The 12,014-nt window shown below is 38.1% G+C and overlaps 1 protein-coding gene across 1 annotated transcript; it reads left to right on the top strand.

Moving 5' to 3' along the window:
* The first annotated feature begins 3,879 nt into the window (after positions 1-3,879).
* Positions 3,880-11,178, top strand: LOC131281482 (integrin beta-nu). The gene is made up of 7 exons (XM_058310820.1): positions 3,880-3,968; positions 8,411-8,609; positions 8,679-9,634; positions 9,697-9,869; positions 10,042-10,239; positions 10,371-10,741; positions 10,809-11,178. Exons 2-7 carry the CDS (start codon positions 8,420-8,422, stop codon positions 11,156-11,158), a joined length of 2,238 nt encoding a protein of 745 aa, XP_058166803.1. The 5' UTR covers positions 3,880-3,968; positions 8,411-8,419; the 3' UTR covers positions 11,159-11,178.
* The last annotated feature ends 836 nt before the right edge of the window (positions 11,179-12,014 follow it).

Raw genomic sequence — 12,014 nt, 5'->3', positions numbered from 1 at the left:
CTTTTCGCCTGATTTGAATTTAAACTCGTTTCCGATCTTGCCTGATACTCGGGGTCCACACTACAGCGCGACGTCCCATTTCAAAAGTAGCCCAGTTTCGGCAGAACAATCGCGCAAGCCAAGCGCGACAGAGGTAGGGGAGTATGTGGAAATATGTATCACATTGGGGCGCAAACTCGGCTAAATTTTTTGTTGAATTTTGAGGTAGTAATGCATGATATTTGTTTAGCTACGTATTTTATGCACCCTGAGTGAGTTTGCCGCTTCTACATTTGAAAATCACTGAGAAAACAAACTTAAACAGACAACGACTTTATTTTGCCCCACCGTAGAAGGTATATATTTCTCCGTCATCTCTTACTTGTTGAAGAGCAGTTTGTTTACGTTTCGGCACCCGAAAAAACTTTGGAAAAAATATCAATTAAAACGGAGTTTCATAACTGAATTTCATTTGTGAAGGTTAGAAATAAGTAGTACAACGAAAAATCCGATGTTTCGTGGATACAGCGTTTTACGATAGAACTCATAGCTTTTGCCATTGATCTCAACATTTTCGGTTTCGATGTCAACTCTTTAGCGGACTTACTCACACACACAGCCATATTCTCAACACCTTGTGTGTGGATGTCAACTCATGCCGCTTCATTCTGATAAACTTCAAATTCGTGTGCGTTTGTTTTGGTTTGTAAACAGCCTCGGTGAAACAGTTCAATGCGGAGCTGCAACAGTATCGATAGAAGGAAGAAGTAGTTTGTATGAATTTTACATTTTATGTAGATTTGTGTTTAGGGTGGCCGCATATTGCTCGTTTCGTACGCGTTTGTGTTTCGGTTTGGTAACGATTTGACCAGCTGGCGGTTTGTTTACGTTTCGAATTGCCATTTGACAAGAGCTAGCGGGACGTTGCGTTTTTCGCTGTTTCTACACTAGCATCGTCTAGCGCGATTTGTGCGACATTTTTTTGTATCACTCGGGGTCCACACTACAGCGCGACGTCGCCTGACAGGAGCTGAACTCCATATAAAAGGAGGAGTTCAGCTCCTGTCAGACGACGTCGCTCTGTAGTGTGGCCCCGGGTATGGAGTTCAGCCGCCTGTCAGGCGACGTCGCGTTTCGTGACGGGACGTCGCGCTGTAGTGTGGACCCCGAGATAAGGTTCATCCAGACGACAGCAATGTTTCTCGGCAATGTTGACGTTTACCGTATTCGTACATGATTTCGTTGACTGTATGTGTGTGCCAAGCAACATTGCCGAACAAATTGACGAGCTATCCATGGGTCGATGGATAAGCTAGAAAGCAATGTCGAACAATGTTGACAGCGTTCCGTTTGGCATTCAACAAGGTAACGAAGCTAAGCTATATCCTGTACGAACCTTAAGTAAATTATTAATTAGAACGAGTCAGTTTCATGTGGGCAAGTGTTGGTTCAGTTTTTCTATCATGCCACTAATTAAATTCACTTTTGTGATGTTAACTAGTTACCATATGTTGTTACTTTCTATTGATACATATTTTGCCAAGATAACTATATGCCATGAAAAATGTTTAGAAACCTTAAACATTGTTGGTAACATTGATGAACGTTGATTGCCATCGTATGGACAGAATCCGCAATTTTTGCACATGGCTGACAACCATGTTTGAATGTGTGCGAAAGATTGACGAAAAGATTGCCATCGTCTGGAAGGGCCTATATGCATGCCGTTGGCCATACTATCATTCCGTTACGTTCAAGATGATTAAATACTGAATAGGTGACTTTCTAGGAGATATTTTTTAGAAAATGGCGACCGTGGCTTTTGACAGCATGGTGATAAACAGCATAGAATGTAAACAACTATGCAAGTAAGCAGAAGGTACGTGAGGTAAAACTTCGACACATTTGGTCGAAAAATCCACAGTTAATGACTACGGTTACGGAATAGGGGATTTCATGTCCACCATATTGATTAAACTCAAATGTCAAATATTGTTTATAAACAAAGGGAAAACGACGAGCACTGACGACAATTCCTTCACTAGCTTGATTAAGAAGCAACCCGGTTGACAAAAATTCAAATTTTTTGCAGCTGTCATGTAGTACCAGCAAGTTTTTCCATGGCAGATTGCTGGGACTCTTGCTGGAACTACATAGTACCAGCAACAATGTCAATTTCTGTCAACCGGGAAGACAGCGTTTCGTCGTCCACATTGCCTACTGTTCCGTTGACCGTTTCGCACTTCGGAAGACCCTTCAACGTGTACGCAAACACCTGACCAATAGCAATATGCAACGCGGGATCTTTGGTCATCTTCAGTAGCCTAAGAAACCGAGACAGCATCTTCCGGACGTAGTACTCCCGATCGCCGACGGCCAAATAACCGTGGCAGTGAGCAGCATCCTTGCAAATCTGCCTTCGTGTGCGCTCAAATTACGCAAAATTTTACTTAAAACAGACACAATTACCACAACCGCAATAGCACTCCACAACACAACGGTCGTTCTAAAAGCAAACAACATCAACCGGACTGTCAAAGGTTTCTTGTATTTTTCTTTCGACGATTTGTCAAAATGCTCTAAAGTATTTGACCAGAGTATTACATTAGACCATGGAAAAATCGGTGACCCACTACAGCCGACGGCTTCTTAAACATTTGCCATGCGAACAAAATGAAAGCAATTGAAGAATCGGTTTGTTTGGTTCTCAAGCGTTGTTATTTGTTTATCTTCTAAGGACGATTCCCGCCAAATTTGAGTATCAGCATACTGTCAAAAACTATTTTTCGATTTTTTGTCTAGACGTCAAAATGCTCTAGATTCCGCTACCTTATATAGTGTGTATTTATCTTGGTTACGCTCTTCTTTCTTTTTACTTTAACTATTCCTTATCTTTCTTTTACCCTATACTCGATCCCTACAGTATGATCGACACAGCGGTTGTAACGACGAACTCTATAAGGTGTACTGCAATTCGAAATATGATATTAGGGACATAACATATATAACACCAATATTCGTGTGATCTTTAATGCAATTAATAAACTATTAATTGAAGTTTCCGAAAAGCTAGCATTTTAGAGAAAATTTTAGTTATTTCTTATAACCAACATTTACTAACCACCTTACGCTCCGATAACACCTCGTTGGTGTGATGGTACCATGCAGTTTTGTAAACATAGGCGAATGAGGAAAAAAAGAAAAGGGAAGCAAACACGCGAATTGCATATTGCTTGACGAAGAGCAACTTCGTCAACTGTGGACAATGTGTTTTTGAAGCATGTTTAACAAACCGCCGACGTAGACAAAACAAATTGCTAATAAAAACAAAACATTCTGCATCAACTACCAGGCAGGAGTTTTATCCGAGAGCAAGCAGTGTTCGTGTTACCATAGGTTGAAGAATAACTGTGTAGTCCAACAACATGTGCTGACATAATTGTGTGGACGTGCTGTTTATTTTCTGTTTGTTTTCCGTGAACGTCGCTTATCTTATCAGTTCCTATTTTTATCTTTAAAGTGTGATTCACACGAGGCTGTAGATGCACTAGCCGCCAGTTATCTTAACTAAACTGGCAGTTTCAATTTACAACGTGATGGCAAATGGTACCCATACACATTATCAGGCTTGTGGTTGTACTTTCTGAAAGTTAAAAATGCTTATCCGATGATGGTTCAGTTTGTGTCCAACTATGGCTTCCGTCAGTCTGATATCGCTCCTTGTATCAGTTATTCTATTAGATGCGGTGTATTCACAAAGTAAGACTCAGTGGTTCCCGGCAAAATTTAGTCAGTTTTGAACAATTGACGCATCGATGGCCTTTCTTTTATCGTTTGTAAGTAATTTTTATGTACTGAAAGGTAATGTATGGAATTTGTTTTTTTTTGTTTCAGCGGGAAGCTTTTTGGTGCAATCCAAGTGTTTTTTCCAAAAAAATTGTATCGATTGCCTCGATGCTGATATCGGATGTGCGTGGTGCACTGATGAGGTAATATAGTATTTATTTATCATTACTATCTTCTCAAATTATGCAATAATAGTTTGTTAAAAATCTAACTAATACACAACACACCACTATGACAAAAGCTACCGGTATAGAACTTTTAATACTCTTCCTTACTGCGTTAACACTAGTCACCAATGGCGACATGATGAAGTCACTGGACTGTCGTACGAGAATGACGTTCGAGTGCAACGAGCATGCTCATATCACTGAGCTGTCTTTGTGTGGAATTTCCTGTCTGTGACGCGTTTAACATGATTTGAAGGTGATTCGTGTTTCTATTACAAAATTTATAATCTTTCAGTATTTTAGTTCCGAACTGCTGAAACCAGTATGAACCGAAAGTGAATGACATTAACTCCCACTCTCAGATGTCCTGGCTTATCACACTACCAAGAGATACTATTTTGTCAAACTGAGTGTCCAAATTTGACAGTCCCTTGTCAGTTTGACAATGCCATTATAGCCTTACTTTTACACCGTTTTCGAGCCCAGGTAAGCATCGTTGAACTGCTTCTGTTTCACCGTTCAACCGCAAGTAAACATTTGACGTCCAACTGAAATACTGTTGCCTATCTGTGCATGATCCAAACCAAGATAAATACACACTATATAAGGTAGCGGAATCTAGAGCATTTTGACGTCTAGACTGCAAAAAATCGAAAAATAGCTTTTGACAGTATGCTGATACTCAAATTTGGCGGGAATCGTCCTTAGAAGATAAACAAACAACGCTTGAGAACCAAACAAACCGATTCTTCAATTGCTTTCATTTTGTTCGCATGGCAAATGTTTAAGAAGCCGTCGGCTGTAGTGGGTCACCGATTTTTCGACCAAATGTGTCGAAGTTTTACCTCACGTACCTTCTGCTTACTTGCATAGTTGTTTACATTCTATGCTGTTTATCACCATGCTGTCAAAAGCCACGGTCGCCATTTTCTAAAAAATATCTCCTAAAAAGTCTCCTATTCAGTATTTAATCATCTTGATCCAAACGTAAATGAATAAAGTTCAATCGCAACGAAACATTTGATGCCTACGATGTCAATGCACCCCCCGGAATATTGCCCAGATTCGTCCTATTATCGGTTTTTATAAAACAATCATTGAATGATTCGTTGGAAAACAATCATTGAGTGGGAAATCTTATGGTAAATAATTAGCTGCGGAGCACAAAGAACTTTTTTAATCGTTCAAGTGAGTTATTGATGAACATGGTAGACGAAAATAATGAAGAAATGCCATCCCGAAATCCACGAAAACTTACAACAACTGTTATACGACTTCTTACGAAGATCAAGAATTTTTTACGCCGAATGCAGATTATCATAAAATTTTAATGTCACTGAGTTATACAAATGTAAATTAGTTATAAATTATATTTATTTTTATTCTAATGGTCTTTGCAAATGAAATCAACAAAACGAAGTTAAACCTTTATCATATAAACGTATCCGCTGGGATGCATCAGATGTTTCGTTGCGTTTGAACTTTATTCATTTACGTTTGGACCATGCACAGATAGGCAACAGTATTTTTCTTGGACGTCAAATGTTTACTTGCGGTTGAACGGTGATATAGAAGCAGTTGAACGATGCTTACCTGAGCTGTAAAACGGTGTATAATAGGGTAATTAAAATTGGACATACAGTAGATATCCGACATACGCGGTACTCGACATACGCGGTTTGCAAAATTTGACAGTAGATTGGGTTTATTACATCGATTTAAATTCCTGAGATGTACAATACACATTTGCATAACTTACGCTTTTTATTTCGTTTATTGCAATTTATGTTGTTTGGATACGCTTGCATTGCATTCATATTAAAGGACAATGTAAAATTTTGAATATTCTATGATACATGTACACAAGAGCTCGATCTCTTAACTCCTAGTAGACTGCGTCCCAAAATGATAGCCTCACCTAGTTTTTTCTGTGCAGGGCGAATACCGAGCATATAATTTTTTTCAAAAAATACACAAATATTTGTAAGTATACACTGACTACTTTGCATAAATATTGTTGAAAAAAACGAATGAACAATCCCTTTCGGTCCAAAAAACTAAAATCTGTGGTGTCCCAAAATGATAGCCTCACTTAGGATTTTGATTAAATTATCAACAAAAATAGCATAAATGGATTCAAAAGTCATGATATAATAATCAGTGGGTCCCCCATTACGATTTATTGCTTGAAAAATTCGTGATGGCATGCTCTCCGATAATTTTTCTTACGTATTTACTGATAAGGAACGCCAAGCAGTTCGGATAGCAAGTTTAAGCTCCTATATGGTCTCGTATAGTCTCCCATCTTCATAAATCTCTTGAACTAGCCTTCCACAAACATTTTCTATTGTTTTAAGGTCTGGGGAAACGGCTGGCTAAGACATTGTTTCGATACTCGATCATGCATGGTGAGTTCTTGTTGTCTTGCTTGTGTGCACGGCAGCATTTTCTTGCTTAAAAATGAGCTGTTGAGTGTTGTGATTTTCCAGATAAGGCTTCAAATGATTCGCCAGGATGTCGATAAACATATCGCTGTTCATACGTGTTGGTACAAGATCCAATTCACTTCTACTATGACCGCTGAACGCAGCCCAAATCATGACCGAATCACCTTCAAAATTGCGACGATAGAAAAATCGTGCTATCGTCTTAAATCTCGCCAGTAATGGATGTAACCATCCGATCCATCAATATTTAGCTTTTTTTCATCAATATAATCCACCTAACATGAATTATCAATTTAAAATTTGAACAAGACTACAAAGTGACAACTTACGTTTCTTCACTCATTCTTCCATGTCATATGTGCTATAGCAAACTCCAATCTATCGACTTTTTGGTGAAGTTTGAGGACAGAAACTTTCTTCATGTACTCTCTTACAATATCAGAACATGAATTCAAAGCTCGCAACACAGCATTTTTGTGCACATTCAACCAGAAATCGTTTTTTGTCCTATGGCAACCTTTGGTTGAACTGAAAGCAACTTAAAAAATCCTCCGATTATCACGCGAGGAAAGATTTTGAAGACGACCAGGAGACTTCTGAAGCTCATATTAACTGGAATCTTTTACATAATCGTTAATGACGTTTGTGAATCTATTTATTAGCACACCAATCTCATGATTTAACTTGCCATTAAAGCGATAAGCATCAATTTGACTTTTTTCTCGTTCCTAGAGTTGTTTTCTGCTTCCAATGTTAAAATTAAATTACAAATTAAAGTAAGAGAACTTAAAAATTACTTTTGGCAACGGATAACGTGGCTAGGAACTGGGTTGCTTTGTTAATTTGAATGATTTTTGAAGTGAGGCTATCATTATGGGACACTCCATTTTTTAAATTTTTGACCAAAATGTTATAATTAAATTTTTTTTCTGATAAATTAGAAGTGAAACACATTTCTTTTAGATTAAGGAATATGTTTCTGTCGTTTATTTTACCTTGCGATCATTTAAAATAGCATATGAGTGAAAAAACTGGGTGAGGCTATCATTTTGGGACGCAGTGTATAAGCTATGTGCCAAGCAATATTCGAGATACGCGGAAATTCGAGATACGCGGATTTCTCTGGTCCCCATTATCCGCGTAAGTCGGAAATCAACTGTACATGATATTGCCATTACAAGACCCTGTTTTTGCAATATATCTCCGTATATTCGTAGAACCACTTACAAATAGTATCAGATTGCTGTATTTTGTCATTTTGAAAATTATTTGCTGTAAGAAGTAAATTTTAAGAGATTACATAAATTTTCTTTTAAAACCAAATTAGTAGATTTCCTGGAGATTTCACATTTGTTTCCATACCAATGTTGATGACATGGTTGCGATTTTGTTTTTTCTGGTAAACAAATCTTTGTTTTTTCTTATTAGTTCTACTCACAATCTCCAGCTGGCTGGATGAAATGTGCTGGAAGGCCGGATTTGGTTAACGGGTCAGACTTTGCCGACCCCTGGATTACATCAATGAGAATGATCTTTAAGCTCTTGCCCTAGTCCAATGTCCAAAGGCATTCTAGCCCAACGCATCATATAAAAATATAGATGCACTTTACCAATTCTACCAATGAACCTTCGAAGAATTTTAATATATAATACATTACATTAATACAAAACATTTTTTCATTACATTTTAAATCCGTTTCGTATTATATGAACCCTTTTTTAACAAAACTATCACGAAAATCATTCAAGTTATATGTCCAGACTCAGCATTGAAAGAATAAATGCTGGTGGGAGAAAATTTGACCTTTAGCGAAAGAAATCAATTCTTAATTAATACCGTGATTGAATAAACGGAAAAGTTGAGAATGATTTCCTTGGGGTCAAATACATTTTTAAGCTTCGAGGTCTTAACTTTTCTTTATGAAAGTAAATAACAGATGCTTAAAACCTAAAACCTTTTCTATATTTTAGCTATACGAGATGCGTAAATCACGTTGCATGCCTAAAAAAGATCTTCTTGAATCGAACTGCAATGCTTCTAAGATCGAGACAAATGACAAGTATTTTTTCAAGAAAACCGTCAACAGTGAGCCACATCGCGATTTCGATGCTCAAAAGTTAGAAGCAGTACAGATAAGTCCACAGAAAATTAAACTGCGCTTGGGCAAATGTATGTGAGTGTTACGTGGGAGAAGTTATATAAGATACTACTTAATCTTAACTTTTGCTCTTTTCACAGTGGCACCAGTAACGATTTCATTCAATTACAAACCGGCAAACAACTATCCGCTTGATATGTATTATCTAATGGATCTTACGTGGTCGATGCGAGACGACAAAGTTACACTAGAGAGCATGGGCAATCAACTAATTTTGGCTTTGGCAAATCTGACCGCTAATTATCGTCTAGGATATGGAAGTTTTGCTGATAAACCAGCCATTCCGTTTATTCAATCAGAACCTCATCGCTTGGAAAATCCATGCTATTCAGAAAATGATCAGTGTGAACCCACCTATGAATTTCGGCACCGGTTGAAAATAACGCGCGATATTGACGGTTTTATAGCGCAGGTTAAAGCGAGCAATATCACTGGAAACGTAGATAACCTGGAAGCTGGCCTCGACGCACTGATGCAAGTGCTGGTTTGCGACAAACAAATCGGATGGGGATTCAATACACGAAAGATAGTACTTGTAGCTACAGATGGTTTTATGCACATGGCTGGCGATGGCTTGCTTGCTGGAATCGTGGAGCAAAACGATAAGCAATGTCATCTTGACGATGCCGGCAACATTGTCGATGCGCTAAAGTATGATTATCCATCACCGGAGCAAATCTGGCGCGTCTTGCTACGTTCTAAGACGGCGGTAATTTTTGCCGTGACAGAAGCAGAGCAGATCTACTACAAACGATTGAGCGAGCTCATGCCCGAATTTACCAGTGTTGGACTCCTTCAAAATGACTCGTCAAACATTCTTCAGCTGGTCAACGATGGATATCGTGAATTTGTAAAACGAGTCGAATTTACGGACAACTCTCCCGATTATCTACAACTTCGATATTCAACGGATTGTGGTGGTTTGTATAAGGAACCACAACCAATTAATCGATGTGATAACATTGAAATTGGTAAAACATTTGAATTTCATGTCGAATTACGGCTCCTAGATTACCCTAAGGATCCCGCATTCAACGTAGGTTTACCTTCCATTCAGCTTAAAAATACAGACTAAAAATCTAATGTTTATGTTTGCAGAACCTGACGGTCCGTATTGAGGAAACTCTAATCAGTAACGAAGCCGTGGAACTTGAAATTGATCTTCGAAATACATGTGATTGCGAAGTGAACAAAATGCCCCTCGAATTAAGTGAGCTTTGTAACTTTAACGGTGACTATGTATGCGGACTATGCCAATGCTACACTGGATGGTATGATCAAGTGAAAAAATCAATTTATTTTATGACACAAATTTAACATATACTTTTACGACATTAATTTTTACTTTTTATTTTATTATTTTTTATAAAATTTTTTATTTATATATCCTTAGCCATTGAAGTTGCACATAATCATTTACTGACATCTATTTTCCTTCTCTAGGATCGGAAAGACATGTGAGTGTAATTTGCAAAATTCTCAAAATCGTAAAGAACTTTTTGACCAGTGCGTTGCACCAAGTGATGGCGATGAATTAAGCAACGGTCCAATTTGTTCTGATCACGGAGAATGTGTTTGTGGACAATGCTTCTGCAACCCTGGCTATGAAGGTGAACATTGCGAATGTAACGAGTGTACAAGGTATGTATAATTCATTCTTTCATTTATTAAAAAACTAAATTTTATTCAACCACTCGTAATTTTAATTTAGCCCGAAAAGATCGTTGGGGTGAAGTACAAAATATAACACAACTTTGTTCGTATTGTTATAGAACCGATGGTAAAATTTGCGGCGGAGCAGATCATGGTGTATGTTCTTGTGGATCATGCATCTGCTATGACTCATGGACTGGCGATAATTGTGATTGTTCAACTGACACCAGTAGTTGCAAAAGTCCTTTGAATGAAGAAAGTTGTTCTGGCCACGGGGAATGCATTTGCGGTCGTTGTACTTGCAATGAAACATTTTTTGGACCATTTTGCGAAACAAAACATGGTGAACAGTCTACTCTCTGTTCATCCTATGAAGAATGCGTGCGTTGTGCTGTAAATCGCAAGAACGATCTCCCTTGCAATGATTTGGATGAAACTTGCCGAGAAAAAATTGGACTATATCGGCTAGATTTTATTCCTCCCGAAAATGGTACGTTCTATTGAAATAAGTTTTGATGGCAGACTAATATTGAATATATCTTTTCTTCTAATTACAGTATCCTACAATTGCACTTTGAGGTTCAGTAACCAGGAAGACGTATGCGACTACAAGTTTTCCTATGAACTTGGCGCAAATCATCAAACATTTTTGAAAGTGCAAGACTTTGAATGCAAATCGGTAAATCTTTTGACAGCTGGTCTAACTATAGCGACATCCGTTATTGTAGGGGGGCTTCTCTTTCTTATATGCTGTAGAGTCAAGCTTATGTACGACGATCAAAGAAAGTTTGCTAAGTTCGAAAAGGAAAGAGAACAACACACGAAATATCAAGAACAGAGCCCCCTTTATAAATCTCCGATTACAGAGTTTCAAGTTCCTGCTGAAATGGAAACAAGTGCATTTTAACTCGCTATAACGACGTTTCAAAACATCCCGGTTGACAAAAATTCAATTTTTTTGCAGCTGTCATGTAGTACCAGCAAGTTTTTCCATGGCAGATTGCTGGGACTCTTGCTGGAACTACATAATACCAGCAACAATGTCAATTTCAGTCAACCGGGATTGTTACTATACGATCGTATTATATGTGGCCGTTATTATTTTTTTTCTTCATGACAACCGCGAAGATCAGGTAACCAAAGTCGACGGTAAAATAACGCATAAATCATGAGAATCGTGTGCAGCTCGAATAAAATATGTTGATTGTGGGATAACGTCCATCTTTCACAATTCATGGCCATACAGAGCTGCTAGAATATACACATGCTAGACTAGAATCCCTATCTTAGTATACAAATTAGAAATTCAATAACAAATATATGCGGCTATGCTGAAAATAATATTCCATAGCCATTAAATGTACGACTTTATTAAGCTTAATCACAAACATCTATTGGCTTCCTGTATTGATTCCCAATTAAACAAATTTTGACAGAAACAATTCGAAAATTGCACGTTAAATATAAAAATAATACACATTTTACCACTGTTTAGCGCGATGGCCAAGGCGCTTAGTGACACCGTCCAAAACATTAATACGATCGCCGGAGCTATTAAGACAGCGCGAGCGCCGTTTAGCAACTCCATTCAAAGCATTAAGAAGATGACAGACCCTTCTAAGATAATGGGAGCACCCTTTGCGCGTTGACCGCACCTATTAGACCGTTCGCCGCACCTTTTAGCGGCAGTCATTTTTCCGAGCCTTTTGTGAGCGCTTTTGTTCAAAGAGTCGATTGTAGAGGTGGATGCTTCATATCGTGGT

Source organism: Anopheles ziemanni, chromosome 2 (genome assembly GCF_943734765.1).
Source record: "Anopheles ziemanni chromosome 2, idAnoZiCoDA_A2_x.2, whole genome shotgun sequence".
Classification (NCBI taxonomy): Eukaryota; Metazoa; Arthropoda; class Insecta; order Diptera; family Culicidae; genus Anopheles; species Anopheles ziemanni.
The sequence above is the reverse complement of the archived record's forward strand: the minus strand, read 5'-3'. Positions and strand labels throughout refer to the sequence as shown.

Coding starts and splice junctions, on each gene's coding strand:
- LOC131281482 (XM_058310820.1), top strand. CDS start 8,420: ATGCGTAAATCACGTTGCATGCCTAAAAAAGATCTTCTTGAATCGAAC. Junction 9,635..9,696: donor CTAAGGATCCCGCATTCAAC/GTAGGTTTACCT, acceptor TTATGTTTGCAG/AACCTGACGGTCCGTATTGA. Junction 10,240..10,370: donor GAATGTAACGAGTGTACAAG/GTATGTATAATT, acceptor GTATTGTTATAG/AACCGATGGTAAAATTTGCG.